Source organism: Podarcis vaucheri (genome assembly GCF_965113315.1).
Source record: "Podarcis vaucheri genome assembly, chromosome: 5".
NCBI classification, from domain to species: domain Eukaryota; kingdom Metazoa; phylum Chordata; class Lepidosauria; order Squamata; family Lacertidae; genus Podarcis; species Podarcis vaucheri.
In genome coordinates this window covers 89,272,177-89,299,841 of record NC_138763.1, presented here as the reverse complement: position 1 = coordinate 89,299,841, position 27,665 = coordinate 89,272,177, and the positions used below count along the sequence as shown (strand labels likewise).

The 27,665-nt window shown below is 45.5% G+C and overlaps 1 protein-coding gene across 3 annotated transcripts in view; it reads left to right on the top strand.

Moving 5' to 3' along the window:
* Positions 1–3,265: 3,265 nt before the first annotated feature.
* Positions 3,266–27,665, top strand: part of LOC309532855 (neurotrypsin-like) — a 29,446-nt gene continuing 5,046 nt past the window's right edge. The window contains exons 1-14 of one of the 3 annotated variants that reach the window (XM_082223580.1): positions 3,266–3,370; positions 3,405–4,001; positions 4,818–5,009; positions 9,282–9,327; positions 13,535–13,771; positions 14,241–14,364; positions 16,257–16,429; positions 17,264–17,411; positions 17,546–17,724; positions 19,021–19,165; positions 20,460–20,662; positions 22,525–22,666; positions 23,972–24,177; positions 25,375–25,453. In XM_082223580.1, the coding sequence (XP_082079706.1) occupies positions 4,920–5,009; positions 9,282–9,327; positions 13,535–13,771; positions 14,241–14,364; positions 16,257–16,429; positions 17,264–17,411; positions 17,546–17,724; positions 19,021–19,165; positions 20,460–20,662; positions 22,525–22,666; positions 23,972–24,177; positions 25,375–25,453 (1,772 nt within the window). In that variant the 5' untranslated portion in view covers positions 3,266–3,370; positions 3,405–4,001; positions 4,818–4,919. Of the gene's footprint in view, positions 3,371–3,404; positions 4,002–4,094; positions 5,010–9,281; positions 9,328–13,534; positions 13,772–14,240; positions 14,365–16,256; positions 16,430–17,263; positions 17,412–17,545; positions 17,725–19,020; positions 19,166–20,459; positions 20,663–22,524; positions 22,667–23,971; positions 24,178–25,374; positions 25,454–27,665 lie in introns of those variants that run through there. The other 2 variants (XM_082223581.1, XM_082223579.1) reach the window with 2 other exon arrangements.

The window sequence follows — 27,665 nt, the reverse complement described above, 5'->3', positions numbered from 1 at the left end:
GTTGTAGTCCCACACCATCTGGGGGATGGCACACATTCTCCACCCTTGCTACACTCCCTATGCTAAAGGTAGGCAATATTTAAAATGCATCAACATGCAAATGTGGCTTAGAACAGGATTCCCTGCCCATCAACTATTGAGTCAGCCTGGTAATGGGTGGAACAGATTTGGGTAATGCTGACAGGACAAACAAGCTGTAGGGAACAGGTACGTAACCATCCCATTTTTTTATTTGCTTCCCGTAACCAGAGCTTCCTCATGTGTTCATGATAAAGGAGTATATCAACCCAGTACTGAAATCCCCTTCTTCCTTTGTGAGCCATACTAAATACAGTCCGTGAGGACTTGCCAAGGTTATTTCTGTACAAATCCATGCCCCACCCCCCTTGCCGTGTCTCACTTCTGAAGGCAAGCAGAGCCTGCTGCTAATTAAATGATTGCAATTCCTTGGCCAGACACACTGCAGTAGAAAACACCCAAGAGAAACCACTCCCTTCTCTTAGCAGCAGCTCCTGCAATTAATTCATCATTTGACACAACTGCATTAGACCTTGGTAGCAGTGGCAGAAAGAAGGCACTGGCAGAGAAGTGCAGGGTACTGGGAATCAAAAAATGAGAGGTGCCATTGGGAGGATGTGTGCACATTTGAGAGCTGTGTCAATTCAACCAAAAAGTTCTTGCTTGTTTAAAGGAGAACTTGATGTTTTCATGGAACAAAATGAAATGAATCACACAGGTTTTTTGTTTTTAAAAAGGTTAGTTGAGGTGGGGTGAAGAGAATAGGCAGGAAAATGTATCTGTCCTTGCCATTTTCATTTATTCTTTATATTTTTTCTTCTACCATTGTGTTGGAATACAGTCTTCCATCAAATCAAAGAGGACTCAAGATGTATTTCTATCAATTGCTGTCATGCTTAACAGTAGTTTAAGGGAGGGGGAAATATACTAAACAGCATAGCCAAATTTAATACATTTGTTTAGTCGTGTCCGACTCTTTGTGGACCAGAGCACGCCAGTCACTCCTGTCTTCCACTGCCTCCCGCAGTTTGGTCAAACTCATGCTGGTAGCTTCTAGAACACTGTCCAACCATCTCGTCCTCTGTCGTCCCCTTCTCCTTGTGCCCTCCATCTTTCCCAACATCAAGGTCTTTTCCAGGGAGTCTTCTCTTCTCATGAGGTGGCCAAAGTATTGGAGTCTCAGCTTCACAATCTGTCTTTCCAGTGAGCACTCAGGACTGATTTCCTTCAGAATGGATAAGTTTGATCTTCTTGCAGTCCATGGGACTCTCAAGAGTCTCCATGGGACTCTCAAGAGTCTCCTCCAGTACCATAATTCAAAAGCATCAATTCTTCGGCGATCAGCCTTCTTTATGGTACAGCTCTCACTTCCATACATCACTACTGGAAAAACCATAGCTTTAACTATACGGACCTTTGTTGGCAAGGTGATGTCTCTGATACATAGAAATTTAAATGTTCCTCTATCTGTTCTCCCCTAGCTGTTAAAAACTAGGCGGCACAATATATTATTACAATGCTTCCAGAGGACATATGATGGAAGGCTGACAGACTTTTAGAAAAGGAGTTCAGTTCATCAACTGTGGAGCAGCCATCAAAGATTCCTCCTCATGTGTCCTGCCTGTTTGAACGCATGGTACAGAAAAGTGAAGGTTAGAAGAGTATTCTTGCCAAATATTAGCAGAACACTCAAGCAATCTCAAGTGTGCTCACCAAATGATATAACTGACGCACCAGCATGTCATGATCAACAGTATCAGAAGCTGCAGAAAGACCTACCAGAATCAGTAAGGTTGAGTTGAGTTGAGTTGAGTTGAGATCTGTCTGTCTCGGGAGGCAATGGAGGAGTGTGTTTCTGAAGGTGAAGTCAAACTGTTGGGAGGTTGCAGCGCCTGCTGTGGCTGTACAGACTGATATGGGATACGGGAGAGATATGTTTTGTTGCAGCTTGGGCAGATGAAGGCGTCCAGTTGTGCTGTTGCAGATGCCCCATGGCGTTTCTTCTCTCTGTGCTCCTCCCAACAGTCGTTCCTCCTCTGGTCCCTGCTGTGGATTCAAGACCTATCTGTCTCCAGGCACTGTGGTCCTCTGCAAGGGATTCCCACATGGCAGGGTTGATGTAACCAGCCTTCATGTCATGTTTGCAGACATCTTTGTAAAACAGAGTTGGTCTGCAAATGGGCCTGGTGCCTGAAGCCAGCTCTCAATAGAACACGCCCTTGGGGACCCTGCCGTCTTTCGTTCTGTGGACATGACCAAGCCAACGTAGACAGCACTGATACAGGAGTGTGAACGTGCTGGGAACATGGGCTTGGAAGAACATGTCAGGGTACAATCATTCCTATTAATCCCAAGGCAAGGACTGGAAGCCATGAACCTAGTCAGTGCCACAGTGAGGCTGAAAACCAGAGTGGCATCTCATTAGACAGTGGGTAGTATCCAGAGACGTTTTGAGCTGGAGAGCAACCATTCAGTAACCTCACCTGGCTCCCAGTACGTTTCCGAGCACAATTCAAAGTGTTGGTGCTGACCTTTAAAGCCCTAAACGGCCTTGGTCCAGTATACCTGAAGGAGCGTCTCCACCCCCATCAGTCTGCCCGGACGCTGAGGTCCAGCGCCGAGGGCCTTCTGGCGGTTCCCTCATTGCGAGAAGCAAAGCTACAGGGAACCAGGCAGAGGGCCTTCTTGGTAGTGGCGCCCGCCCTGTGGAACGCCCTTCCAGCAGATGTCAAAGCGATAAACAACTACCTGACATTCAGAAGACATCTTAAGGCAGCCCTGTTCAGGGAAGTTTTTAACGTGTGGTATTTTATTGTATTTTTGGTTTTTATGGAAGCCGCCCAGAGTGGCTGGGGAGGCCCAGCCAGATGGGCGGGGTATAAATAAATTATTATTATTATTATTATTATTATTATTATTATTATTATTACCTACAAGTGGAAAGAAAGAACTAGGTGAATAGACAGCGCGAAAGTCTGAATCCTGACTAGCTAGTTAGGAGGTAGAGCTTTTGAAGAAAGGCCAAATAACTCTGGATTTAAGCTTGTCTGGTGCTCTTCCCTCCCTCAGCAAGGCATTAATAGTTTCAGTCAACTGAATGCCAAGCCTCTCCCAGCTGGCTTTTCACCAGCCAGTGTGGGTATGAATCAAACTTAGTTCTCCAGCATGCAAGATTTAAAAACTGGTAAAGGGACCGTGTGATCTGGGAGCTGCAGAAGTTGCAGGTTCGTCACAATGGGCAATAGATGTTTCAGTCTCCGAACCACAAGTTGCTGAGCACCTGGAACAGTTCTGCTGGGTGACACTTAGACCACAATGGTAATTGAGAAGAAGGGTTTATTCACCACTGATAGTATTTAAATAAAAACTATGCTGCCTGCAATCAGGTCTGTTTCAGTGCAAATCATATGCCACCTTGGGAAAGGATTGGAGCTCAGTGGGAGAAAATCTACTTGGCATACAGAAGGTCTCATGTTCAGTCCCCAGCACCTCCAGGTAGAAGTGGGAGAGACCCCCATCTAAAACCCTGGAACACCACTGATGGTCAGTATAGACCAGGGTTTCCCAAACTTTTTTTGGACTACAACTCCCATCATTCCTAGCTAGCAGGACCAGTGGTCACAGATGATGGGAACTGTAGTCCCAAAACAGCTGAAGACCCAAGTTTGGGAAACCCTGGTGTAGACAGTACTGAGCTACATGGACTCAGTATATGGCAGCGTCTTATGTTCCTGCTGTTCCTTCCAATAGGTCACCTGAGAAGGAGAGAATCCTGTGCCGATCAGTGGGAGAAAAAGCCTGGGAGTATCTGGGTCAATGGCCGATGTCAGTCTGCTACCACACAACGTGAGCCACAGAGGAGGGCATCAGCAGCAACCAAGCCATTCTTCCTGCCACAAGGAACCACCTCCAAGCCTTAGTTCAAGGGAGAGACCTGTCAACTGAAGGAAATACAGATCAGCTTCTAATGCACCAATCTATCGGTAGCATCCTACACAGTCTGGAGCCTTTAGTCTAGGAATGCTCTCTGTGTGAAGCTTTTCCTAGGCAGGGTGGGAGGGTGGGAAGCTGAGAAGAATATAGTCCAGGGCAACTTCAAGTAGTTGATTAAGCTGAAAGGATAAAGTCCAGATTCCTTCGAATCACTTTCAATTTCAAGCAGAGGATTTTGCTCCACTTGAATTATACTGTTGTTCTTCCAGTGGATAGCTCTGAGTTAGCACCTTGCAGCTACCTTGGGAATTGTACTTTACCCCTAACAGAGATACCATTCTCAGCACCCTGAACAAACTACTGTTCCCAGGACTGTTTGGCAGCAGGAATTTGCTTTGAATGTGTTGTGTTTTTAAGGTACAGTGGTGTCCACAGCCACAATAATGGTAAGAAAATAAAAAGGATGTTTCCAGGAGGAGAGAAGGAGACCCCTGGTGGATTGATCCAGGTTGGAAGGGAGGAGGCTGGAACCAGAAAGGGATGTGTATAAACTGTGCCAAAGAAAGAGCTTTGACAGCAAGAAAAAGGGGAGGGAATGGATTGGGAGAAAGCCAAGGAGAGGGGGAGGTAGGAGAGAGAGAGAGAGAGAGAAACCAGCCTGGAAACCTAAGGGCTGCTTTCTGCTCGTCTACACTTGCCCCTTGTTATTTGCAAAGCTGGTTCAGAACTTCTGGATCACATGGTATTCCCTTGCTTTGGAGAAGGAAAAGAAAAGGGAGAAAGAGGAAGGTGAGGCAGAGGAAAGCAAGCACCCCAGGCTGGTGTTGTTCCATCTTCCCCACCCCTTTGCTCTCTTCCTTGCACAGAGATGACAGGAGCCTCCTAGCCTCTGTGAAACTGAAGGGGGGGTGCAGAGGAGGAGCAGGAGGCCAGATGATCAGCTCAGCAGTAGAGGGAAAATGTGAAACATGAAGAACCAGCTCCCTGTTTGTGGAAGGATGGTGCTGCTCCAAGTGTTCCCGCTGCTGCATTTGCTCCCCTGTCTTGGCTCTGTGAAGGTAGGAGATCTCATCTACTTAGAATTAAGTCTCTTGGCTGCTTAACGTTGTGATGGAAATGTGGCTGTGAAAATGCAATCTGGGCTGCGCAGGCAGGTTTGCGAAAGGGGTGGCAACTGCTGCGGTCGGGGAAGAGTTGTGTTCATTATTTCCTTCCTCGTCATGAGAATATAGCCAAATTGAAGGGAATCCTTAAATATACTGGGGGGGGGGGTTGTAGACTGCATGTCTTTCCCATCTTCCAAATGCTGCATTAGAGACTTGCTCTTCCAGTGCTGGTTGATTGTTTCATGATAAATGGGTGTGTGGTCTGGACTCAGAAACTGAAAGTGTTAGGTGGGTGCTAGAATGGTTAAAGGTATCTAACTCCTCTGTCAGTATTTTTAAAATGGGTGTGTGTGTGTCAGATAGCAAAGGAGGGTGTTGCTCCCCAACAGTTGTGAGTTGTAGCATCTTCATTCATGCTGAGCTAGGGTGGAGCTCCCTTAATCAAGCCCATCCCATGCTGTCTGACTTGCCAGTACATACAGTGAATGCAAATCTGCTGGCTGTCTCATTTGTTCCTTTGCAGCAGATTCCCAGTTGCCTTTGGTTTGCCTACCTATACTATGAGGAATACAATAGTTTCCGTTATGAAGAGCTTTGAAAAATTAAGACTCATAGAGGTCTACATCTTAAAAGTAACATTTCCATGGAGAGAAGTATTATTTTAAGCACTCATTCTTTCCTGAAGGTGCGAGAATCTTTACAGGGACTAGTTTTCTTTGGGCTAGAGAGAGCCCTGGAGCTTCATAGCAAACATATATACAAACAGAGCCTATTGGAAACTAGTGGACTTCAAAAACAAGGCAGCACAACTAGTAATCCTGCTTCAAATTGCAAAGAAGAACAATGAGCTAACTCACACATCTCTTCCGCCACATACTGTCTCATCTCCCTTCCTCCCCCTGTTCTGATGGATGTCACATTCCAAAGGCTGGAGTGAGATTCTAGTCCATTAAGGATCACTTTGGTTGTGTCGCTGGGTTTATAAAGGGAAATCATAGCAACAGACCTATTAATGCTAGCAAGACAGCCAAACTCCAGTAAAACAAAACAGTATTTAAAACCGAGTTTATGCTTGAGGCAATTAAAAAATAACAACGCCATGAAATATGCTGTTACTTCTACAAAGCCAATCTGGTGTTTTGGAAAACTTTGATTTTAGTCCACTGGATAATTCAAGAGGCTGACCATTGAGGTGGATTATTTTGAGCATTTCTATCATCAGAGGACCTTCCTAAGTAGACGACATTGATAGTGACCCATAGTTTCATCGTTTGAATGCTGCAGCTCAACTCTATGCACTTTTACTTGGGTTTGGGAGTTGAATTCAGGGAGGCATGCATACCTTTCCCCTTTCTTTCTGTGAAGCTCATAAGCAGGGATGCTCATCTCGGTTTGACATTTTAATTGAACTGTCAATGAGCCCAAGTTATTTTCCCTCAATAGATACCACCATTTCAGACCACATCAGTATATATGTGAAGTTGGAATTTTGAACACTGAAAAGTTAACATACCTTGGTTCTCATTTTCCATGTTGTCCATTCATTCAGTTCGGAGAGATCCTTTTCTCTTTGCTGCTGCTTATGTACAAATGAAATGGAAATGGTACTTTATGAAACAGGGAAAATTGGGACAGGTGGTTTTGTGTTTGTGTGTGTTAAGTATATAGAGTCTGGAACTGTGAACAGTTCTTTGTCCAGTAGATGGTAGTCATAGAACATTTTAAAGCTTTGCAAGCTACTGAGTTGCATCAGCAGCCATTAAATCGAACATATGGAGATGATACTGGAAATTCATATGGAACAAAGACTTGAAACAAGCAGTGCAATTTCAAGCAACAGTGGCTTTCAAAACTGTGAAGGGTGTCCTTTCAGGGTTGTGTGTGGGACAGAGAGAGCTTGACACCTTTGGTTTGTTCTTCAGTGTCAAATAAATGCTGAATCAATCAACCTTGGTAATGAAGAAAAGACAGAAGTAAAATGATATGGTTATCTCTCTTCTTCAAATGGGATGCCATTGCGCTCTCTCAAAGTCTTCTTGAATCAGATACATGTCTCCTCCTTACCCAGTTAGCCAGATTATCGCTGGTCTCACAGCAATTCCCCAGCAGCATAGATCATTTCCCCACCTGAAGAATCAGAAACCGTCCTGCCCATCCCCAGGGCAGTGGGCTGCTCAAACAGACACAGATTTGGGTTCATTCTCATAGGTCAGGGGAATGGACTTAACCTGCTCAGCAGCTATGCCCAGCATATCATTGTTCAGAATTATAATGACTTCTGCCCCGAGCAGCAGGTTGGAATCCAACAATGAGCTGACCAGCCATATGAGCTGGACCAGCAGCACCAGAGCCAAAGATGATAAAGAGGACATGAACTCCAGTACTCTTTAGAGCTGTACAAATGAGGGAATTTTGCAAGTGTATTTTGTCAATCTCAAAGGCGTCTGAATATTGTCCTCTTTTGCATCTGTCTACCCTACGAACACCCTGCCTGAGTCTGTTAGCTACGGACCTCTCAAGTGAGTGACCCCTGAATTGCTTCTTCCAGAGATGATGATGATGATGATGATGATGATAACAGTAATAGTAATTTATTATTTATACCCCGGCCATCTGGCTGGGTTTCCCCAGCCACTCTGGGTGGCTTCCAACAAAATATTTAAAATACAATAAAACATCAAACATTAAAAACTTCCCTAAGCACTGAGGCTGCAGCTTCTCAAGAAGCCAGCCCCCTCCACACCAAGGGACCCAGGCACCCTCATGCCTGCCCATCAGTGCGGTTCACAAGTTGGGAGAAAACTAACAGAGAATTGCTAGGTTCTGGGCCAGAGGAATGCCCCTTTAAGGCCTTCCACTCCTTGCAGAAGGGTCTCATCCCAGGAACAAGATAGAAGATCAGTTGAATCCTAGCCCTCCTTAGAGCAAGTTGCTCACTGGGAGCTCTCCATGGTTCTGTGAGCCTGGACCCAACATGCCCTGTGAGCTTCCACTCGTGGTCAGATAGAGGAAGAACCGATGTGCAGGCTGTTCTAACACTGCCTCTGAGAGGCTCCAGCAAATCTCACAAGATAAGTTTGCATAAATATCCTGAAGCATGTTCTACAGTTTATCCTCACTGTTTCCCTCAAGGCAGTGGGCTTATATTGTGGGACAGGACTCTGGGCTTCAGAACAGTATACCCAGCCCATCCATTCCTCTGCCCTGTGCTTGGACTTTATTCGTTTTCCAGCCAACAGCCAAGAGAAGCAGCTTAACTGAGATGTGCTTCAAATTGTTGCCATTTACTGGGGGCAGTCCCTAATTTATGGTCACATATTTTTTCCTTTAAGGGATGTTCCATTAAAATTTTGTTTGTGTGATTTTCCTGAATGATTATACTTAAGGGTCTCTCCAGATTCACTAGAACATGTGCAGGGAACCTTCAGCCCACCAGGCCATTTTGGGAGAATCAAGTCTACCATCCCCATGCTTAATGTCATTTGATGTCAGGTGCAAAAAAGCTCAAGCCATGTCTTCAAAGGTATAATCAGGAGTGCAGCTAAAATTCAGGCCTTTTTGAATTGGATTTCCTTTCTGCTGCTTTGCATACCAGCCCAGGCACAACACAATATTGGGCTGGAGAGGGAGGGTTACATTCTGTGCTTCTGAGAATGATTCTAGCAGGTCCTTCTTGATTTAGTGGAAGGGAGAGCTTCGTAGAAGCATTTAGTATTCTGCCGGGTCAGTGCAGGGAGGTCAGGGCAACAGGGAGGTGCCCTCTTTGGTGACCTGTTTTCTCTAAAAACAATGGAGAGAAAAACTTTCCTAAATTACTGAAACAAGTACCAATGTGGACCATTCATTACTCTGTGGTAGGTACAACGATTACTCTTTCAGCTGCCACCTGCAGCCTCTCTCCGCCCCTTCTCCCTGCTCCCAGAGCACTTACATAAACTCCAAGTATGGATGAGCAGCCTTTCAGCAGCCCAGGAGCAAAGCCCCTGCAGCCCAGCAATTATTCATCTAGTTGCTCCTAGGCAGAAGTGCAAATGGATGAAAGTGCAAATGGATGACAGCAAGGAGGGAGGCAGGCGACCCTGCGAATGCACGCGTGTTTCCACTGTGCTCTTAATGGGCTTCACAGCATTAGGGACAAAAATCTATGTTTATTTTATGGGATAATCATCTCTGCACGTTTGCTATTCCTCCCTCCCTCCCGCCCCCCCCCATTCCCCCTTGCAGGCTTTCTTGGGATCCCAGCCCAGTCAGAATAATTTGCAGAACACAGGTAAGAATACAGCAGAAAATTAATTTAGGTATTGTTATCCCCTCTAATTTCGTCTTTGTCATTATCAACGTTCTTTCTGCAACCAAATCTGTGTGGTCCCATGCTGATGAGTTTGGAAGCAAAGCAACACCAAGGGGATGGATTCTAAAGGGACAAAATATATTAGTTTGTAAATTCAAATAAGGGTGGGGGGAATTAAATGGAAACATCTCAGCCAGGCCTACAGCATGTTGAGGGTGTTCGCTGGTTAATAAAAAAGGGAAATGTATGTGTGTGAGGGGGAGACTGGCTTGCTGGATAGAGAGAGTGTGTGTGTACCATGAGATTTAAAAGATTCTTCCTTCCTTGAACTCTGTGGAGAAACTTCAGGATGGGAGAACAGAACAGGGAAGAGGTGCGTGCTCCCTCAAATACTAATCCTCCATAGCCCCGAGAATCCACTCCTATCTCAAGGTCAGGTGAGCTGTGGCAGCGTTACCTAATGAGCAGAACTACTTCTGCTCCCAGGCAGGAAGAGAAGAAGTTCTCAGCCTTGGGCTTCTCCAATACAGCCACAAACCAGAGCGGAAGGCTTAACAAGAGTTCCAGTAGGCAAGGCACCGGTGCCTTGCATTATGCAAACGTTATATAAAATATGCATACATTTGCAAAATTTATGCAGGCCAGACAGTTTAGCTTTTCATGGTGCAAAGCTTGGACCAGTTTTCCTTTTTTTTTTCAACCTACCCACAGAATAGTGGGCACAGACTCAACAGAGAACACTGACCTGAAAGTTCCAAATGGAACCTCTACTATGAAAAAGGGTAGATAAGTGGGTGGATTTAAAGAGATGGAGAACATGAATAAACATAGTTGGGAGCGATGGTGAGGAGTTTACTGGGGAGAAAGCGACAGCAGCTGTTTTCCCCACCCTACCCCATTGCCCACCTCTTCTGAACAGGCTGCTTCCCTGTTCCCCACAAAGCCTCAATTGGAATGATTCTACAACATGATGTAATGTCGTTCTAGAGGCATTATTCGGGCTCTGGCGCGGGGGCCCACTGTCCCCCCCCCAAAAAAAAAACATGCCTCTGGAACAATGCTTGGACCATGCTACTGTCCAGAGTGGGCTGCCATTCCCAGGCCCTAGCAATGCTTCTTGGATGATGCTATGTCATGATCATAACATAGTGAGGCACTTCGAAGTGGCGATGGTGAGAGGGCTCACAGAAGAATGCCACTTCCAAAAAACAAAAGGGGAGCAAGAGAAACTGCTGCCATCATGTGGGCAGAGAAGGGCAACCATGATGACAATGGGTCTGGAAATCAAGACTTATGAGGAACAGGTTATATATATATTTGAATAATTTTGTTTATAAAAAGATAGAGTAAAAAAGAGAGAGAGAGAGAAAAGAAGTGAGTGAGGGGAAAAAAAGAGAAAAAACACTGTTACATTACCGTTCATTAATACAGTGGTACCTCAGGTTAAGTACTTAATTCGTTCCGGAGGTCCATACTAAACCTGAAGCTGTTCTTAACCTGAAGCAACACTTTAGCTAATGGGGCCTCCTGCTGCCGCCGCGCCGCCGGAGCATGAGTTCTGTTCTCATCCTGAAGCAAAGTTCTTAACCTGAAGCACTATTTCTGGGTTAGCGGAGTCTGTAACCTGAAGCATATATAACCTGAAGCATATGTAACCTGAGGTACCACTGTATACAGATGTGTATATTCTTATTATCCTAATGCCCACATAATTGTCAGTAACCTAATACATTCTGTGAAAACTCATTCCAAAACTCATTGTTTTTATCCAAAGAAAGTCTGTGTCCATAAGTTCATATGCTGCCAATGTTGTCAAGCCATTGATTAAGGCAGGGGTCTGCAACCTTTAAGACAAAAAGAGCCACTTGGACCCGTTTCCGAAGGGAAAAAAACTGGGAGCCGCAAAACCATTGCGACATTTAAAGCATGCGCGCCACTGCCCTCCGATCTGACAGCAGGCGGGAAGGTGACGTCGGGACAGTGCGTGACTAACGCACGCACCGCCCCCATGCGATATCACAGCCAGTACAGCGCCCGCCACAGTGGGGAGTGTTGGGGTGCACAATGCACCTCCTCCGCTTGCTAGTTTCTGCCCCGGAGCCGCGGCAAAGGTGTAAAAGAGCCACATGCGGCTCCAGAGCCGCGGGTTGCAGACCCCTGGATTAAGGGGAATCGTATCTCTATTCTTCCAGTTCGTCAGTTATCAGTCTCCTGGCTACCATTGGGGCATGTGAAATTCATTTTCGCTATCCTGTTGTCAAATTTCCATACAATGGAAGAAAATATTTACCTCTGGAATTCCCCCCTCCCAATTGTGTCTTGTTTATATAGTTTATATAGGCCAGGGGTCTGCAACCTTTAAGACAAAAAGAGCCACTTGGACCCGTTTTCGAAGGGGAAAAAAAACTGGGAGCCGCAAAACCATTGCGACATTTAAAACAAATATATCTCCGGAGCCGCGATCTGACAGCAGGCGGGAAGGTGATGTCGGGACGGTCCGTGACTAACGCACGCACCGCCCCCATGCGGCGTCACAGCCAGTACAGCGCCCGCCACAGTGGGGAGTGTCGGGGCGCACAATGCGCCTCCTCCCCTCGCTAGTATCCACCCCGGAGCCGCGGCAAAGGTGTAAAAGAGCCACATGCAGCTCCGGAGCCACGGGTTGCAGACCCCTGATATAGGCCTTATGAGGAAACAGTTGTGGGAGTTGAGTACGTTTAGCCTGCAGAAGAGAAGGCTGAAACGTGATATGATAGCCATCTACAAATATCTGAAGGGCTGCCACATGGTAGAGGGAGCAAGCTTCTTTCTGGCTGCTCCAGAGGGTAGGACCCAAACCAATGAATTCAAATTACAAAAAAACAGATTCCAACTAAACATTAGGGGGACCTTTCTGACGGGAAGAGCTGTCCAACAGTGGAACAGACTCCCTTGAAAGGTGGTGGACTCTTCTTCCTTGGAGGTTTCTAAGCAAAGGTTGGATGGCCACCTGCCAGGGATTCTTTACCTGTGATTCCTAGGGGGGTGAACTTGATTGGCTCCCTTCCAATCCTACAAGTCTTTGATTAAACGAGCCTCCTCAATTTCTCAATCTTCTAAACACTTAAAAGTTTATGGTGCCTCCCCATGTGCCATTCACAATAAAATCAATACTAAACAGTCAAATAAACTTTTATTTTTTGAAATGGCACATGTATGCAAAAACTAAAGTAGCTCATTTCAAATTTTTCTAGATGACTACTTTGACAATATAATGTCAAATTATTTCAAAAGCATTCTCTTTTTTGGTGCCTCTGCTTTGCTGGTGCCCTGAGTCCATGCTGAGTCTGCCAACTGAATAATCCAGCACTGCCAAAGAATATAAGAAGAGAGTGCTGGATCAGGCCAAAGGCCCATCTAGTCCAGCTTCCTGTTCTCACACTGGCCAACGAGGTGCCTCCCCTCTACCCCGCAAATGGCTAAAATGGCACCGAATTTTCCAGGCCACAGAAAGAATGGGTGTTTTCGGCTCATCTCTACCTGCAGATGAGGAGCAAACCGAAAGATAATAACTTGCCTCTGGCACTTCTGCCTACCGTATTTTTCGCTCCATAAGACGCACCTAGTTTCTAGAGGAGGAAAACGGGGGGGGGGGGGATTATGAATTAAACAGTATGATTTTTGTGGTTCATTCTGTGGCTACAGACATGATATGTGATTTGATGGTGAGTCAGTGCAAAAACCCTGAGAATCCATGTGGATCCGTGCTTTGTAACCATGTTTTTGCGCCATTGTGGTCCCACGAAACAGTGGGTGTGTGATATATTTATGCAGGCTATAGCCATGGACATGCTATGTGATCTGATGGTGAATTTGGGGGGGACCCAGTGCAAAAATCCTGAGGATCCATGTGCTTTTACCTCTCCCCCTCCCAGGCAGCCTCCTTTATATCTAGAGTCCCTTATCCCTCCCGATTGCTTGCCGATCAGCTGCTCAGCAGTTTTGTTTCAACACCCCCTTCCCTCTTTTTTTTGAAAAAGGCATGATCTGCTTTTCGCCCCTGGGCAATTCGGCTCCAGGAACCACGCACAGACATTTCCCCTTACTTTTTAGGAGGGAAAAAGTGCGTCTTATGAAGCGAAAAATACGGTAAGTTGTTCCCAGAGGCAACTTAAGCCAAGTTTTTCTTTTTCTCTTCTGCTTCCAGTATCTGGTGCATGTGAGATGGAGCCCTTAGGATATTACAACGGTTCGCTGTCTGTGACATTGTCTGGGTCGGCGTGCTTAAACTGGTTGGACTTTCCTGATTACGTTCATCAGTATCCAAACCGGGGCTTAGGGAATCACAACTACTGCAGGAATCCGGAAGGTGGTGCCACGCCTTGGTGCTTCTACCAGCTTGCCTCTGGAGCCGTAGGCTGGGCCAACTGTGACTGCAGCCAAGGTGAGTACCAAGAGTGTCGCCCCATTGACTCTTCCAAAGAGACGGCTGCAAACATTATGTGCTAGGAGTGCTTGCAAGGTGGAAGGAACTGCTCGCCTCCCATTTAAGAACTCAAAAGATCTGAAAGTCAATGGCTGCAAAGGAAGAAAGGATAAGGTTGAAGCAACAGGAAAAAGTGGAGGAGGGTGGTCTCGGCTTTTGCCAAGGTGATAATACTTTGATTCCTAAGAATCTAGGAACTGCCTCCATTGTTTCTGCTGCAACTCTGGGTGTCTTTCTCTAGGAACCTGTTTTCATGGTTAGAGGGGCTCTGAAGATGGAGCCCCAAACTGAAAGAACTATTCAGGGTCTTTGCTTGACTTGCTTAGTTGCGTGTGTGTTTTGATGTGGGCAGATTGCCCTTAAACATTGCTCGGCCTTTTCAAAGATTTGGTGCAGTACTGTTTGGCTTCTCTCTGTTTTGATACAGGTGCCGTGCGACTGATTCAGAATGGCAGGGTGGAGCTGTACTTCAATGGGCTGTGGGGCACTATCTGTGGGGATGACTGGACAGACTGGGATGCCAGTGTGGTCTGCAGACAGCTGGGACTCAGGTAGGGATGTCTCATTGTGGGGAAGCAGCACCTCTTTCTTATGCTAGATGCTGGAGACCATAATTCCCTTGATATTCTTGCGTGCAACCCCAAACTCCGAGCAGTGTGAGATTCCAGGGGTTCCAGGCGTTCACCCACGGTTCGTGTTTCCTTTTGGAATCAGGCACAGTGGAGACTGTGGTTTCTTTATGATATATGGTTCATTTGCACATCCCTGAGCCTGTGATGGAGCGGTTAACGGCATTAACACCCCCAAAAGGTCTTGTTTCTCCCTTGGACTCAGACAGAAACCAACCATTGCTCTAAAACATTGCTCTGACTCTCTTTCCAGTTTGTTGCTTTTCTTCTAGGTCACATCACCATAGCTGTCAAGCATCCCTTATTTGGCAGGACAGTCCCTTATCCCAGCGCCATGTCCCGCTGCTGTCCCTTATTGATGATGTCCCTTAAATTTCCCGGGTTTCAAAGGAAGCAGCTCCTCTCCCTCCCTCCCTGCCGGCCAACTCCAACTGTGTTGCTTGGCTGTGTTGCTCACCCAATAAGGAGACTAAGAACGACTGGGGGGGTGGAGCTTGCATGCCTTGTGCCGATCAAATCGGCTGCCTTGCCTGGGGACTTGCCTTTGCTCAGCACTTTCCAGTGAAGTGGTGACGGTGGTTTTCCTTGCTGCATCCCCTTTGCCGGTTTGCTGCACTATGGGAACCACCACTTGAGGCTTCGTTTGGCTGCTGGTTGACTAAAATCCCTTATTTTGGCTGCTGATCCCTTATTTTCAAGGCTGCTGGTCCCTTATTTTCAAATCTGTAAGTTGACAGCTATGCAACACTGCAACTCAGCTCTAACTATGTCTTCATCCTTTTAACTAACCATGAGTTGCGGGAGGAACCCCATCCATTTGCCATCCCACACTGAACCCCTTCCCTTTGTTTCCCTTAATGGCCCATCACCCATGTGATCATCTCAAACAGGAAGCTAGCCTGGCTGATATTTTAACACTTGCTGGATCCAGAGTCTAGAAGGGTTTCTGCATACAGTCTACTTCCTCCCTGCCCCACCCCCCAAAAACTCATAACAATATTATTGAAAACATACATTTTACTCATTCCTAAACAGACAAAGAGACAAAGGCAGTCTAAATATATTAATTTCCCACAACCCCAATGTGAGGAAAACCTGACCTTCAAGGATAAAGGGGCCACCGATGAATAGGGCAAGTATGGCAAACCAATCACAACTGGACAAATAGAGAGAGAGAGAGCTTCTGCCTCCCTAGAGTGGATTAACATTTCCTCCATAGGTGGGCTTAGGTAGTCTTCATTTAAATAAAGAGAGGTTCATAAAACTTGTAGCAGTTTTCCCAATTGGGCTGGAGCAACTGAATGATCCTCTGAAACTCTCTTGCCTATACATATCTCACCTCTTCTGTAGCAATGCAGTTCAGTTCCATATGGGAGCATTTGCAACTTATTTTTAAGTCAACAATGAAGTAAAAACTGGATTGCTTATAGCATGCAAGAAGAAAATGTTGTATCTAAAATGGGACTTAATTTGTACATACACACCACTGTAGCACCAGCACCCAAATCAGCAACCCCCCTTCCATGCACAACTGTTTTTTACTTATTTTATCTTGCCAATAAAAATATACGGTATATCCACAGAATCCAAGCATATAAAGAAGAAGGCTAGGGTAGAACCCTTTCCCACTGACACCCAGCTTCTAGGTGCAAAACTGGTTTCTTTTTAGTGGAGGAATATTCAGTCATGTGATATGCCTCCTGGTTTTTACCACATCAAAGAGGACCAGAACAGTGTTATGGTATTTTGTTGTTATTATTACTATGACTTTTAATCTCCATTGGACTAATTGCATGCTCTACTTTCCGGCTTAGCGAAATTGGCACAGCCCAAAGGGAGAGTTATTCTGGTTTGGGTCCAATACCCTTCCACCTGCAGTCCGCAAACTGCCGTGGGGATGAGAAGATGTTGTTGCAATGTAGCTACCAAGAGATGTTCAGAACCTGCAAGCACGGAAATGCCGTGGCCAAATGTGCCCCACCGCAAGGTAAGCCAGAGAATTAATTTAATTTTGTTTACTAAAAGTATAAGCACACCCAAAAGACCATTCCAGCCCTTTTAGCAAAGTGGCAAGCAACAAACCATCATTCTTAACGGTGCTGAAAAAGGCACAACACAGGTATTTTTGCCCAGGATGCACACGTGAACACAACTTGCGTATTTCATTGCCTAATTGTTGTCTCTGGTCAAAGAAGATTTTGAAGCATTATGAAAACCTGCAGACTCCATATACAATGGTACCTCAGGTTATGAACTTAATTCATTCTGGAGGTCCGTTCTTAACTGGAAACCGTTCTTAACCTGAGGCGTGCTTTCGCTAACGGGGCCTCCCGCTGCCACCGCGCTGCTTTCGCATGACTTCCGCCTGCATCCCGGGGCAAAGTTCGCTACCAGGAGCATCTATTTCTGGGTTAGTGGAGCTCATTACCTGAGGACGGTACGTAACCCGAGGTACCACTGTACTAGAACCAACAGTAGGCTGATGCTGTGCACTCCCATTGCTGGTATTTGAAACCATGTACACTTGATCCCTATAGATCCTTTAGTTTCTTGAGGAATATTATTGTTTTCTCTGATTATGGGTTTGCCCCCTTTCTCTTTTGTTACAGCAGTAGAAACATTAGGAGTATAACCCCTGAAGCAACGAGGTTTCGTTGAACAAAAAAAATAAAAACAAAAGGGTTTACTGTTCTTGCTAAATGACTGTTGTCCTTTGCTACGAGGAGTCAGTTTTTATTTTACTTTCCATGTTCTTTCTTTCTTTCTTTCTTTCTTTCTTTCTTTCTTTCTTTCTTTTTGTCTCTCCCTTCCTGAAGAGCAGGTGTAGGATCTCCGCTTCGTCTGGTGGGGGGCAAAAAGAGCTTTGAGGGTCGAGTGGAAGTCTATCATGGTGGCCTTTGGGGCACCATTTGTGATGACCAGTGGGATGACAAAGATGCTGAGGTGATTTGCAGACAGCTGGGCTTCAGGTAATCTGTCAATGCCTCTACTTTATGTGGGGACATTTATGAACGCAAAGCTGCCATACTGGATCACATTTCTTGTGTGATGGTGAAGTAACTCTGTGGGTCCTCACGGTGTGCAATGTTTGTCTCCCTCCAAGCGGATCCCCAAAGGCCGTGTCTTGGGCTCAATTTGGACAGGGCTTGGGCCCAATCCTGCTGGATGAAGTGGAGTGTTCAGGCAATGAGCTTTCATTGGACCAGTGCAAGAAAAGTAGCTGGGAAGAACACAACTGTGACCACATTGAAGATGCAGGGGTAATCTGTGACCCCTTTGCAGGTATGGATGCCTCTGACACTTCTGCAGAGAACATGCGGCTTGTTGGAGTCAGACCCTCATGAACCCTTTATCTCATTGAGATGGCAAATAATTGGCTGCATTGTACAACTTCTGAGTGCTGGTGGGGACTCCCAGATTCTCTGTGAGTCTAAAACTAGTAAACAAAGGAGACTAGCCTAGCCTCCTCCCTGTTTTCTATATGCAGTAATCTGTTTATTTTGTAGGGTGATGACTTCGTTTAGATAAGCTCCCACCTGCAGTCTAAAGTGGTTCAGCTCAGGCACGGGTTTCCTATCCCTAAATGCTGCAGTCTGCTCCCTTCACTATTCCATGATTCCTTATAGCAGTATATACACAGGAGCTTCTGTGCTAAACGCAGAGGGGGAGTAATGGAAAGCTGCTATAAGAAGATTGAAGTTGGGGAGGACTTGGATGATGTAATGAATGCAGGCTTGTTATCTCCTTGCCAGTTTCTGGCTGAAGCCTTTAGGGAAAACATGAATGAAATAATATGTGGGGGGGGGGCATTGTTTTTGTCTGTTATTATGCTACATTGTAAACTGCCCCACAGTCTTCATAGGTTTAGATAATAAATTAAAAAAGACATATTCTTCCAGCCTCTCTTGTGCAACTAGGGAGGTTAGAAACATGATAATATGAAAAGGAATAAAGTGGAGATTCTGAGATTTGATTTCAGTGCTGACTTTTCTCTTCAAATGCAAAAAAACCCCCAAAACTATCTGAGGCAGCACATTGCTGGTGTTTTCCAACTTATTTATTATCATATTATATTTGTGCATTTAATTTTCATTCGTTTAAGTGCATGCATGAAACACAAGCTTAACTTGGTCTCATTAAAATAAACAGCATTTAAAAGTGTTTGACTTGGGCTTGACATTGTAGCTGCTGTGTTTTAATATAAAGTCATTGTCATGGTTTGGAGTAATCGGGACCTCCTGGCTTTGCCCTACAGCAGAAGGCTATAGGGTAGGCATCCCCAAATTCGGACCTCCAGCTGTTTTGGGACTACAACTCCCATCATCCCTAGCTAACAGGACCAGTGATCAGGGATGATGGGAATTGTAGTCCCAAAACAGCTAGAGGGCCAAGTTTGAGGGTGCCTGCTATAAGGCATCTAAGCTGTCGCTCTCGAAAGATTTATTGCCCAGAGACACTTCTGGAAGATAATTGGGAGTGTTCACCTCTTGGACTGTGTGTAGTATTCAGGATCATAGGATGGGAGGGAAGGAATCTTCCTGCTTAATCACTTGCCTATCCTTCTCTCTCTCATGCTAGCAGAAGGTACTATTCGACTGGCAGGAGGCCACAAACCAAATGAAGGAAGGGTGGAGGTATACCACAATGGAAGCTGGGGATGCGTGTGTGATGACGGCTGGACAGGTATTAATGCCCAGGTGGCTTGCAGACAGCTTGGCTTCAGGTAAATGCAAGTCTAAATAATATTGTGTGTGTTGTTTTGTTTTGTTTTGTTTTGTTTTGTTTTGTTTTGTTTTGTTTTTCAAAGGGGTTTTAGATTAGCCAGCTGTGTAGGTCAATTATGACAAATTTGTTAGCAGAGCCCATGGTGTGCAAACTCACTTCAAACCACAGTTTCTGATTCTGGCTTGCTGGCTGGCAAGATGTCAGGGTTTGTCATCTTAGTCACTGGACCAAACCATAGTTAATCTTCCTCAACTATGACTAGTTGTGGTATCTCAATCAAGACAAAACCTTGCATATAAAAACTGACTTCACAATTGGAGAGCAACACACAACTCCTGATGCTACTTTTGTGGGTTGCCCTCAGTAAGAAGGGAAGATCTTGAAGAGTGTGGAAATGGTGCAGATTTTCTGTTTTATACAAATGTTTAAATATGTTAAATCTCCAAAAGAAACAATAGCTCACAATTATTATTTTTTACAAAATATGCACAATCCTATGTATGATTAATATTAGGTTTTTTGCTATTGTTATAATACCATGAACATACCCAGAATGACATAAGCAAACAAGGCAAGTTGGTATACATACAGGGCATAGAATCCAGATTTTAGCTGTGAGGGTGAAACAGAGAAAAATGAGAGAAGGGAAAGCTAAAAATACCAAAGGATCCTGCCCTTAGTCCTTGTAAAAAGCACTGTTTTGTTAGAGTTAAATGAGAAACAAGGGAATTATTTATTCCTACACCCTCCCTTTCGTACATACATACATAATTGTATGTCGCCTTTGCACAGTTCAAGCCATGCTCAAGGTAGTTTACAACATGAAAAAAAATGTAACTGCAACACAAAAAGTAGTCATAAACAATAAATAAATAAAACATAAAAATACACCACAATAAATCACAACAAGATCTATAATAAAGGTACAAAAACCAACAGCAACCCGTACCCACAACAAACCCTCCAAACAACGCCACAGCCCAAGGGTCTATTCAGCAGCCTCAGCTTTTGTAGCTGGAGTCAGTCCTGGCCCTGCCCTCCCAGACCAGGCAGGAAAAGGCCTGCAAGGCAGAGAGCAGGCCTTCCAGGATTTCCAGTGCTTTCTGAATACACATATGCACATATATGCACATGTATCTGCAGGGCCCCGTAAGAAAGTATATCTACAGGACCTTCCTTTGCATTGGTGGGTTCAAAGGGATATTGAGCCCTTGCTGGTTAAGATGGATGCTCTGCACAGGAATCCCTTGAGGAAAAGATCTGCTATCAACATCTTTGCTTGCTTCCTCCAGTGGTCCTGCACAGCTGGCAGCAGAGGGGGAATTTGCTTCTGGACAAGGCTTCATCTTACTGGATGATGTGGCTTGCACAGGCAGTGAGCTGTCGCTCTTTGACTGCCCGCACAGCAACTGGGGGCAGCACGACTGCTCACACGAAGAGGACGTGGGTGTCCACTGCTCCCTCGATAGCAACAGGATCACCGAAGAGGCTACAGGTAACTAGCTATGGAGTCTCCAGGGCAGTGAGAGCTTGGGGCTGACGCAACTTTGTGCAGCACATTCCCTCGCTGGGAAATCCACTTGGATTGTAGAGCTCAAAGTAGTTGGCCTTCTTTTATCCATTTACTTCAGGCCAAGTGGACATGATAGCAGTATGTTTGCGTGAGCACCTGCCTTGTTCACACATCAGAGGGGCAGGATTTAATTTTTACATTAAAAGGGATACACATGCGAGGGACACTGAAGCCTCTTCTCCATTGGTAGAGGTAATTTTCTTGGATCCTGGCTCTAACCGCAGCTGGTCTGCGAGGAAAGTGAGAGAACATGAGGGAGGTAAAATGGCGGGTGGCAAGACTTGGTTTGTTTCTTTCACATCCTCATTTCGATGTTAAGAATTAGGTGCACACCCACCCACTCCATCCCACATGTGAACAGGACAAGTGAAAGCGTCGCATCTTGTTTGGCTCCTAGAGAGTGTACCTGGACCTGTTCTTGCTGTTAGTTTCCCTTTAGCTGTAGTTGGCGCTGTGGGTTAAACCACAGAGCCTAGGACTTGCCAATCAGAAGGTCGGTGGTTCGAATCCCTGCGACGGGGTAAGCTCCCGTTGCTCGGTCCCAGCTCCTGCCAACCTAGCAGTTCAAAAGCACGTCAAAGTGCAAGTAGATAAATAGGTACCGCTCTGGCGGGAAGGTAAACGGCGTTTCTGTGCGCTGCTCTGGTTCGCCAGAAGTGGCTTAGTCATGCTGGCCACATGACCCGGAAGCTGTACGCTGGCTCCCTCGGCCAATAAAGTGTGATGAGCGCTGCAACCCCAGAGTCGGTCACGACTGGACCTAATGGTCAGGGGTCCCTTTACCTTTACCTTTAATCCCATCAGACAAATGAGCTGAGGAGTGAATTTGTACAGTCATACCTTGGAACCCGAACACCTTGGTACTTGGACATTTTGGCCCAAATGCTGCAAACGTGGAAGTGAGTGTTCCGTTTTGTGAATGTTCTTTGGAAGCAGAACGTCTGACGTGGCTTCTGATTGAATCTGAAGCTGTGCTTTGGTTTCTGAACATTTTGGAAGTCCAACGGACTTCCGGAACGATTTCCGTTCAACTTCCAAGGTACAACTATACTTCAGAGGAATGGATGTCAGTTAGCCTTTTCTAATCAAGTGTGATCACATCCACACCATACATTTAAAGTGCTCTTACACCACTTCATGCCAAGAATACTTGACACTATAGTTTATTCCTCATAGAGCTACAACTCCCAGCACCCTTAACAAATTACAGTTCCCAGGATTCTTTGAGGAAGCCGTGTGCTTTAAATGAATGGCATGGATGTGACCTGTGTATTGTTTCATTCTCCTTCATTTTATCTATTTCACTTCCTTGATTTCAGGCCAGGTTATTTAAGTTCCACAACAAATGGAGCTTCTTGGTTCCCAAACAAGTTCTTCCTTTCTGTCTGTATCTCTCTCCCCTCCCCCTTTTTAATTAAGCCGATCTTATTTACAAGAAGAGCTTGCCTCCATACTAACTCTGGGTGGGATGTGTTAGTCCTGCCACTTACTCTGATCTAAAGCTAAAGATCAGGTTTTCCCTGGAAAAGGAGCAGGGGAAAACCGCTTGGACCCATGGCCTTTCTAGAAATGGGACAAGCAGAAGTGTGGATGAACTCTTCATTTTATGTTGGTTTCAATGTATGTGTTGCCTTTTGTAAGTCACTTCAAGTTACTTTTACTTAAAAAGGGACTAATAAGTTCAATAAATTATAATAAACAACAACAGCTCTACTATATTGCACTATTCAGTTGTTGTCTTCTTTCTTTAGTGTGTTCTAAACAGTGCCCTTTTTAACATGCAGGGATCCCTGTGCGGCTGGTGGATGGGAACGGCACCAAAGAGGGGCGTGTCGAGGTTTTATTGAATGGACAGTGGGGCAGTGTCTGTGACCATGGCTGGACAGATAGAGATGCAGCTGTAGTTTGCAAGCAGCTGGGTTACAGGTAATTGATTCACAATGTATTGTTTAAGGTTGGAGGGTAGAATATTCAAAGTCCATGGTCAACGGCTAGTTTTGCCTGATGAAGCTTTTAGAAGGGTGAAGCCTGCTATGCCCCCCCCCAATCCACAGGTGCTTATTCATACCCCTCTTTTGCCTCTTGGGACTTTCAAGTGAGCTCTGTTCCCTCATTCCTCAAGGGGTCTTTTCCAGCTCTCTCCATTTTGCAGTGGAAACAGCTTGGGTTTAATCCGCAAACGCAGTTTGTGGATTCTGTGCTGTTTGTCTGTCTGTATTGCTGAAGCGCTCTTTCTTGCAGCTTCTTTGTGCTGATTCTTCTCAGGCTATGTGAGGATTGATCAATGCAGGCATGGGGAACCTGCAGCTCTCCCAGTGTTGTTGGGCTGAAACTCCAGTCGTCCCTTAGTCATTGGCTCTGTCAATTGGGGCTTAGGCGAGCTGGATCCAACAACATTTGTAGGGCCACTGGTTATTTTGTTTATTTTTAAATTAAATTTATATCCTGCCCTTCATCCAAGGATCACAGGGCTATTTACAGCAATTTACACAATTTGCAGCAATTTACACAAACATACACAACAAAGTGGGACACAAGTGGTGCTGTGGGTTAAACCACAGAGCCTAGGAGTTGCCGATCAGAAGGTTGGTGGGTCGAATCCCCTCGACGGGGTGAGCTCCCGTTGCTCGGGCCCTGCTCCTGCCCACCTAGCAGTTTGAAAGCATGTCAAAGTGCAAGTAGATAAATAGGTACCACTCCGGCGGGAAGGTAAATGGCGTTTCCGTGTGCTGCTCTGATTCGCCAGAAGCAGCTTAGTCATGCTGGCCACATGACCTGGAAGCTGTACGCCGACTCCCTCGACCAATAAAGCGAGATGAGCGCTGCAACCCCAGAGTTGGTCACGACTGGACCTAATGGTCAGGGATCCCTTTACCTTTTTACACAACATAGTAACCAACCAAATAATACTCCCCTCCCCAGTTCAAAAGGACATAGATTGTTTAATTAGCTGTCCATGTCCTTGAAATGGCCTGATCTTAATGGTACCTCAGCGTGTTGAAGTATTTGAGTTTGGCATGCATTGCTTATGATCTCCCTGCTCCGAGGAGTCCTTCCTTGAGTTTTGGTTTGGTGCGGTTTGCTTCCTACCAGTGGGTGACATACTGTGACCTGGATTCTTAGGGGACAAGGGAGTCCATAATCTGATGGCGATTGATTTTCGGAGGGGCTTTTCTAAGCACAGAAGCTTTTTTTCCATGGTGCTCCATTCAACTGATTCCCTCCTTGCAGTGGTACTGCAAAAGCGAAGTCCATGGCTTACCTTGCTGAAGGACACGCACCCATTCATCTAGACAAGGTGGAGTGCAGTGGCACTGAGCACACCCTGGGGGAGTGCGTCACCCGCAAGAGCAACATTCACAGCTGTTGGAAAGATGCCGGAGTGATCTGTGACTACATAGAGGAGGAGGAGGAGAACCAGGCAAACACAAATGCAGGTGTGTGGCATATTAACCGTACCCTTCTCTCTCCGTGGCATTTTCAATAGTTGTGTGTAGACTTTAGCATGAAGTTTAGCTTCTAGAGAATCATGGCTTTCATTAGACAAAGAGCAGCTTTGCATTACAGCAAATGGCAACTCCAAAAGCAAATAGCAAGTTGTGGGAGCTATTCCCCCCACCCTGACAAACAAAATGGGAAGAAAGGGTGAAAAAACACCCCAACAAACTCTCAGTGACCCTTGGCCCTGATCCCACCCCCTAAAACACACACACACACACACACACACACACACACACGAGGCAATATGCACCAAGTTAACCCCGATGAACAGGGTTATTTGTGACATCCACACTCTTGTCTTTTATTCAGGCCCCCAGTCCCTGCCTCCAAAGCAGGCCCCTACGTTAGATTCCCAAAACCCCACCCTTCCTCAATCCCACTTAATTGTTTTGCAGTGTGCGAATTACCCAATGGACAGATCAGTCCTAATGCTCCCTGACACTCTTGTTTCAGAACCTACCACTGGTAATAGCTTGTTGACTTCTTGGTAAGGCCCCAGAATAAGGCTTCCCACTCCTCCCAACCATGGTACTTCCCTCTGCTGACCGTGGTGCTGCGACCTAGCATTGTCACCACCGCCATCAACATTTGCTATTAAAAGTATGTCCTTAAAAGGAAGATTATGCCATGATACATTTGTTAGTGTTTTAAGGAGTTTTAAGGGTTGTTGTCAACTTAAGGCTGATACCGCCTCCAACTACAACATCAAGTATCTCAACACCGTAAGTTTCCATGACCTTTATGCCTGCAACTGATTTTTAGATCGAATTTGCAAAAAGTGTGCGCAACATGCATGTTTTATTTTGTCCGAAACAATTATTTTCTCCGGTGCTTTGCTTTTACGGGTGGGGAAATGCTTCGCCAGACTCTTTTTGTTTTCATTTTTAGTTTTCAGTATTGAGCATTAACATTCATGATGGCTTGTAAGCATTTCCCCTGGTTTTAATCTATTGAAATTTTCATGCAAGATAGTTGTGCAAGAGAAGGGAAAAGTTGTCTTTTAATTAAAGTGGTATTATCTTTTCAAAATCTTTATACAAGGGCAAAATGTTCATTAACGGAGTAGCGGCAGATTGTGTTGAAGGGCTATGATGTGAGGCTATGTGTTTAAATCACTTTGGCTTTATTGGCAGGTTCAATATTCGGCATGTGTGGACGGCGCTTGCTTCACCATCGCAAAAAAAGGATAATTGGTGGAAACAAATCTCTCAGGTACCTCACTTGCAACTTGTAATAATAATAATAAGGATGTTGCTAGATGGAGAATGCAATACTGTGCTATATGGATCAACGGTCTGAGCTGGTATATTCCTAGCCCAGTTGTTCGGTTGCATGATAGAAAAATGGATTAATTTGGGTGTATTTCATAGTTCCTCATGAGGTTTGCATGAATTACCCAGAGCGAAAGATTAACACTGCTCCCAAGTAGTGTTTAGGATTATTTCTAATCCCTTCTAATCATTTGGTCAAAGGGTGAGATTCCTGATAGTCAAGCAATACACGGGCAAATTTAAGAGCAGGGATTGTGCTCTGTTTTGGTCTTTTGCAATTGCTGGTGAAAATGCAGTTAACTAGGCAGGACTCATTTGGAATTCTATTCTTGCTCACTCCAATGGAGCCTGTAGTTGATCCAGCTCTGTCTTGATTGTTGGGCAGACGCCCTTTTGTATTGCTCACCTCTGCTGTCTTCAGGATGGGACATATGCAGGGCCGGCTTTACCATTGGGCAGAGTAAGGTGGCCGCCTCAGGTGGCACTTTGTAGAGGACCATGTCACCTGACCCTGCACTGTGTACTCCCTGAGCTAGCCTCTGCTGCTTCAGGTGCATTGGAGGACTGTACCACCAAACGTGAAGTACAAGTCAGCTGCTGGGCTACTTATTGTTCTCAGCACATCTGTGGACATGGAAAGAGCTTCTATGTAAGAGAGCCCAAGTATGGTTTCCAGACAATATTTACTCCATATACATTTTACAGTGGTACCTTGGGTTACATACGCTTCAGGTTACATACTCCGCTAACCCAGAAATAGTGCTTCAGGTTAAGAACTTTGCTTCAGGATGAGAATAGAAATTGTGCTCCGGCGGCGCAACAGCAGCAAGAGGCCCCATTAGCTAAAGTGGTGCTTCAGGTTAAGAACAGTTTCAGGTTAAGTACGGACCTCTGGAACGAATTAAGTACTTAACCCGAGGTACCACTGTATTTAGTAATTAAGCCGTACCACATGACATAAGTTTTTGAAATAATGTGTAAGTGATTTAAACTGCAAAAAGGCACAAAAGGAGCAAAAGAAGCAAAAACGGCCCGAAAAGAACAGGAAAACTGCAAAAATGGCATGAGCAGGAAAACAGCTAGTGGTCCTAGGAGTCTTTGCTGCTGCAATCCCAGGAGCTTTTGCACCGATCTTCAAGGCCTGTGAAGAGTTGGGGTTTGAGAAAAGAGGTTTGGAGGGAGCGATTGTAGTTGGGCGGATTTTTGGCAGAGTTCGGCTTTTTAGCTGCTGTTCCTCACTATAAGCAATTTCATGTATACACGCGCTATCCAGGAACGTAATGCCTGCATTCATCCTTTGCCGAAAAAACTAAACAGACAACAACAGTTTCCCTACACACCTTCCACTGAGTTCTTGCATCAATCAAAAGCTCCAGTGCTGAACTAACAAATAACTAACCAGTAAAAAGAAGAATCACCCATTGCCTCCCTGCCTGGGGCAATACAGACACCCTCTCCTTTTCACCTAGGGTTAAACCCCTTCCTCACCAAAACACTTGTGCCTTGATTGGTTAAAAGATCTATGCATGCTCACAGGCATTCTGACATATGTAAGTGCCAGGAAATGTTCTGATTGGGAGTATTTGTCCGTCCTGAGTTCCATCTGCCTCAGATGTGTCTATCTGGGCTCCTGCTTGCTGTGCCACAGCTGTCTGTACTGGGGTTGTGTTTGTGGCTGCTGACGCATTGTGCTTTGTATGCATGGTGTGTAGGGTGATGTCATCGGGTCGTTTGGACATTGCTGTGCATTGATCGGCTCCTTTCATGCATGGCTAATGTGACAGCAGGGATGCACAACGCAGTGGTCGGTGGGTGGCATCAGAATTGCCAAGGACACCGAGGGAATGTCTGCCAGTGTTTCTATGTTGACTCTCCTTTAAAGCAGGTTTTATCTTGTTGTCTACTTTGTCGCTTAAGATTGTGGCTACGTTATGCCAATGTTGTGCCATTGTTTGCAGCCACTGGTGTAGCAATACCATACGACTACACTGCCCAGCTGCAGTTCTAAGCACCCTTACTAGAGAGTAAATGGAACTGAATTCAGTGGAATTTAAAGGTTAAGGGACCCCTGACCTTTAGGTCCAGCCGCGGACGACTCTGAGGTTGCTGCGCTCATCTCGCTTTACTGGCCGAGGGAGCTGGCATACAGCTTC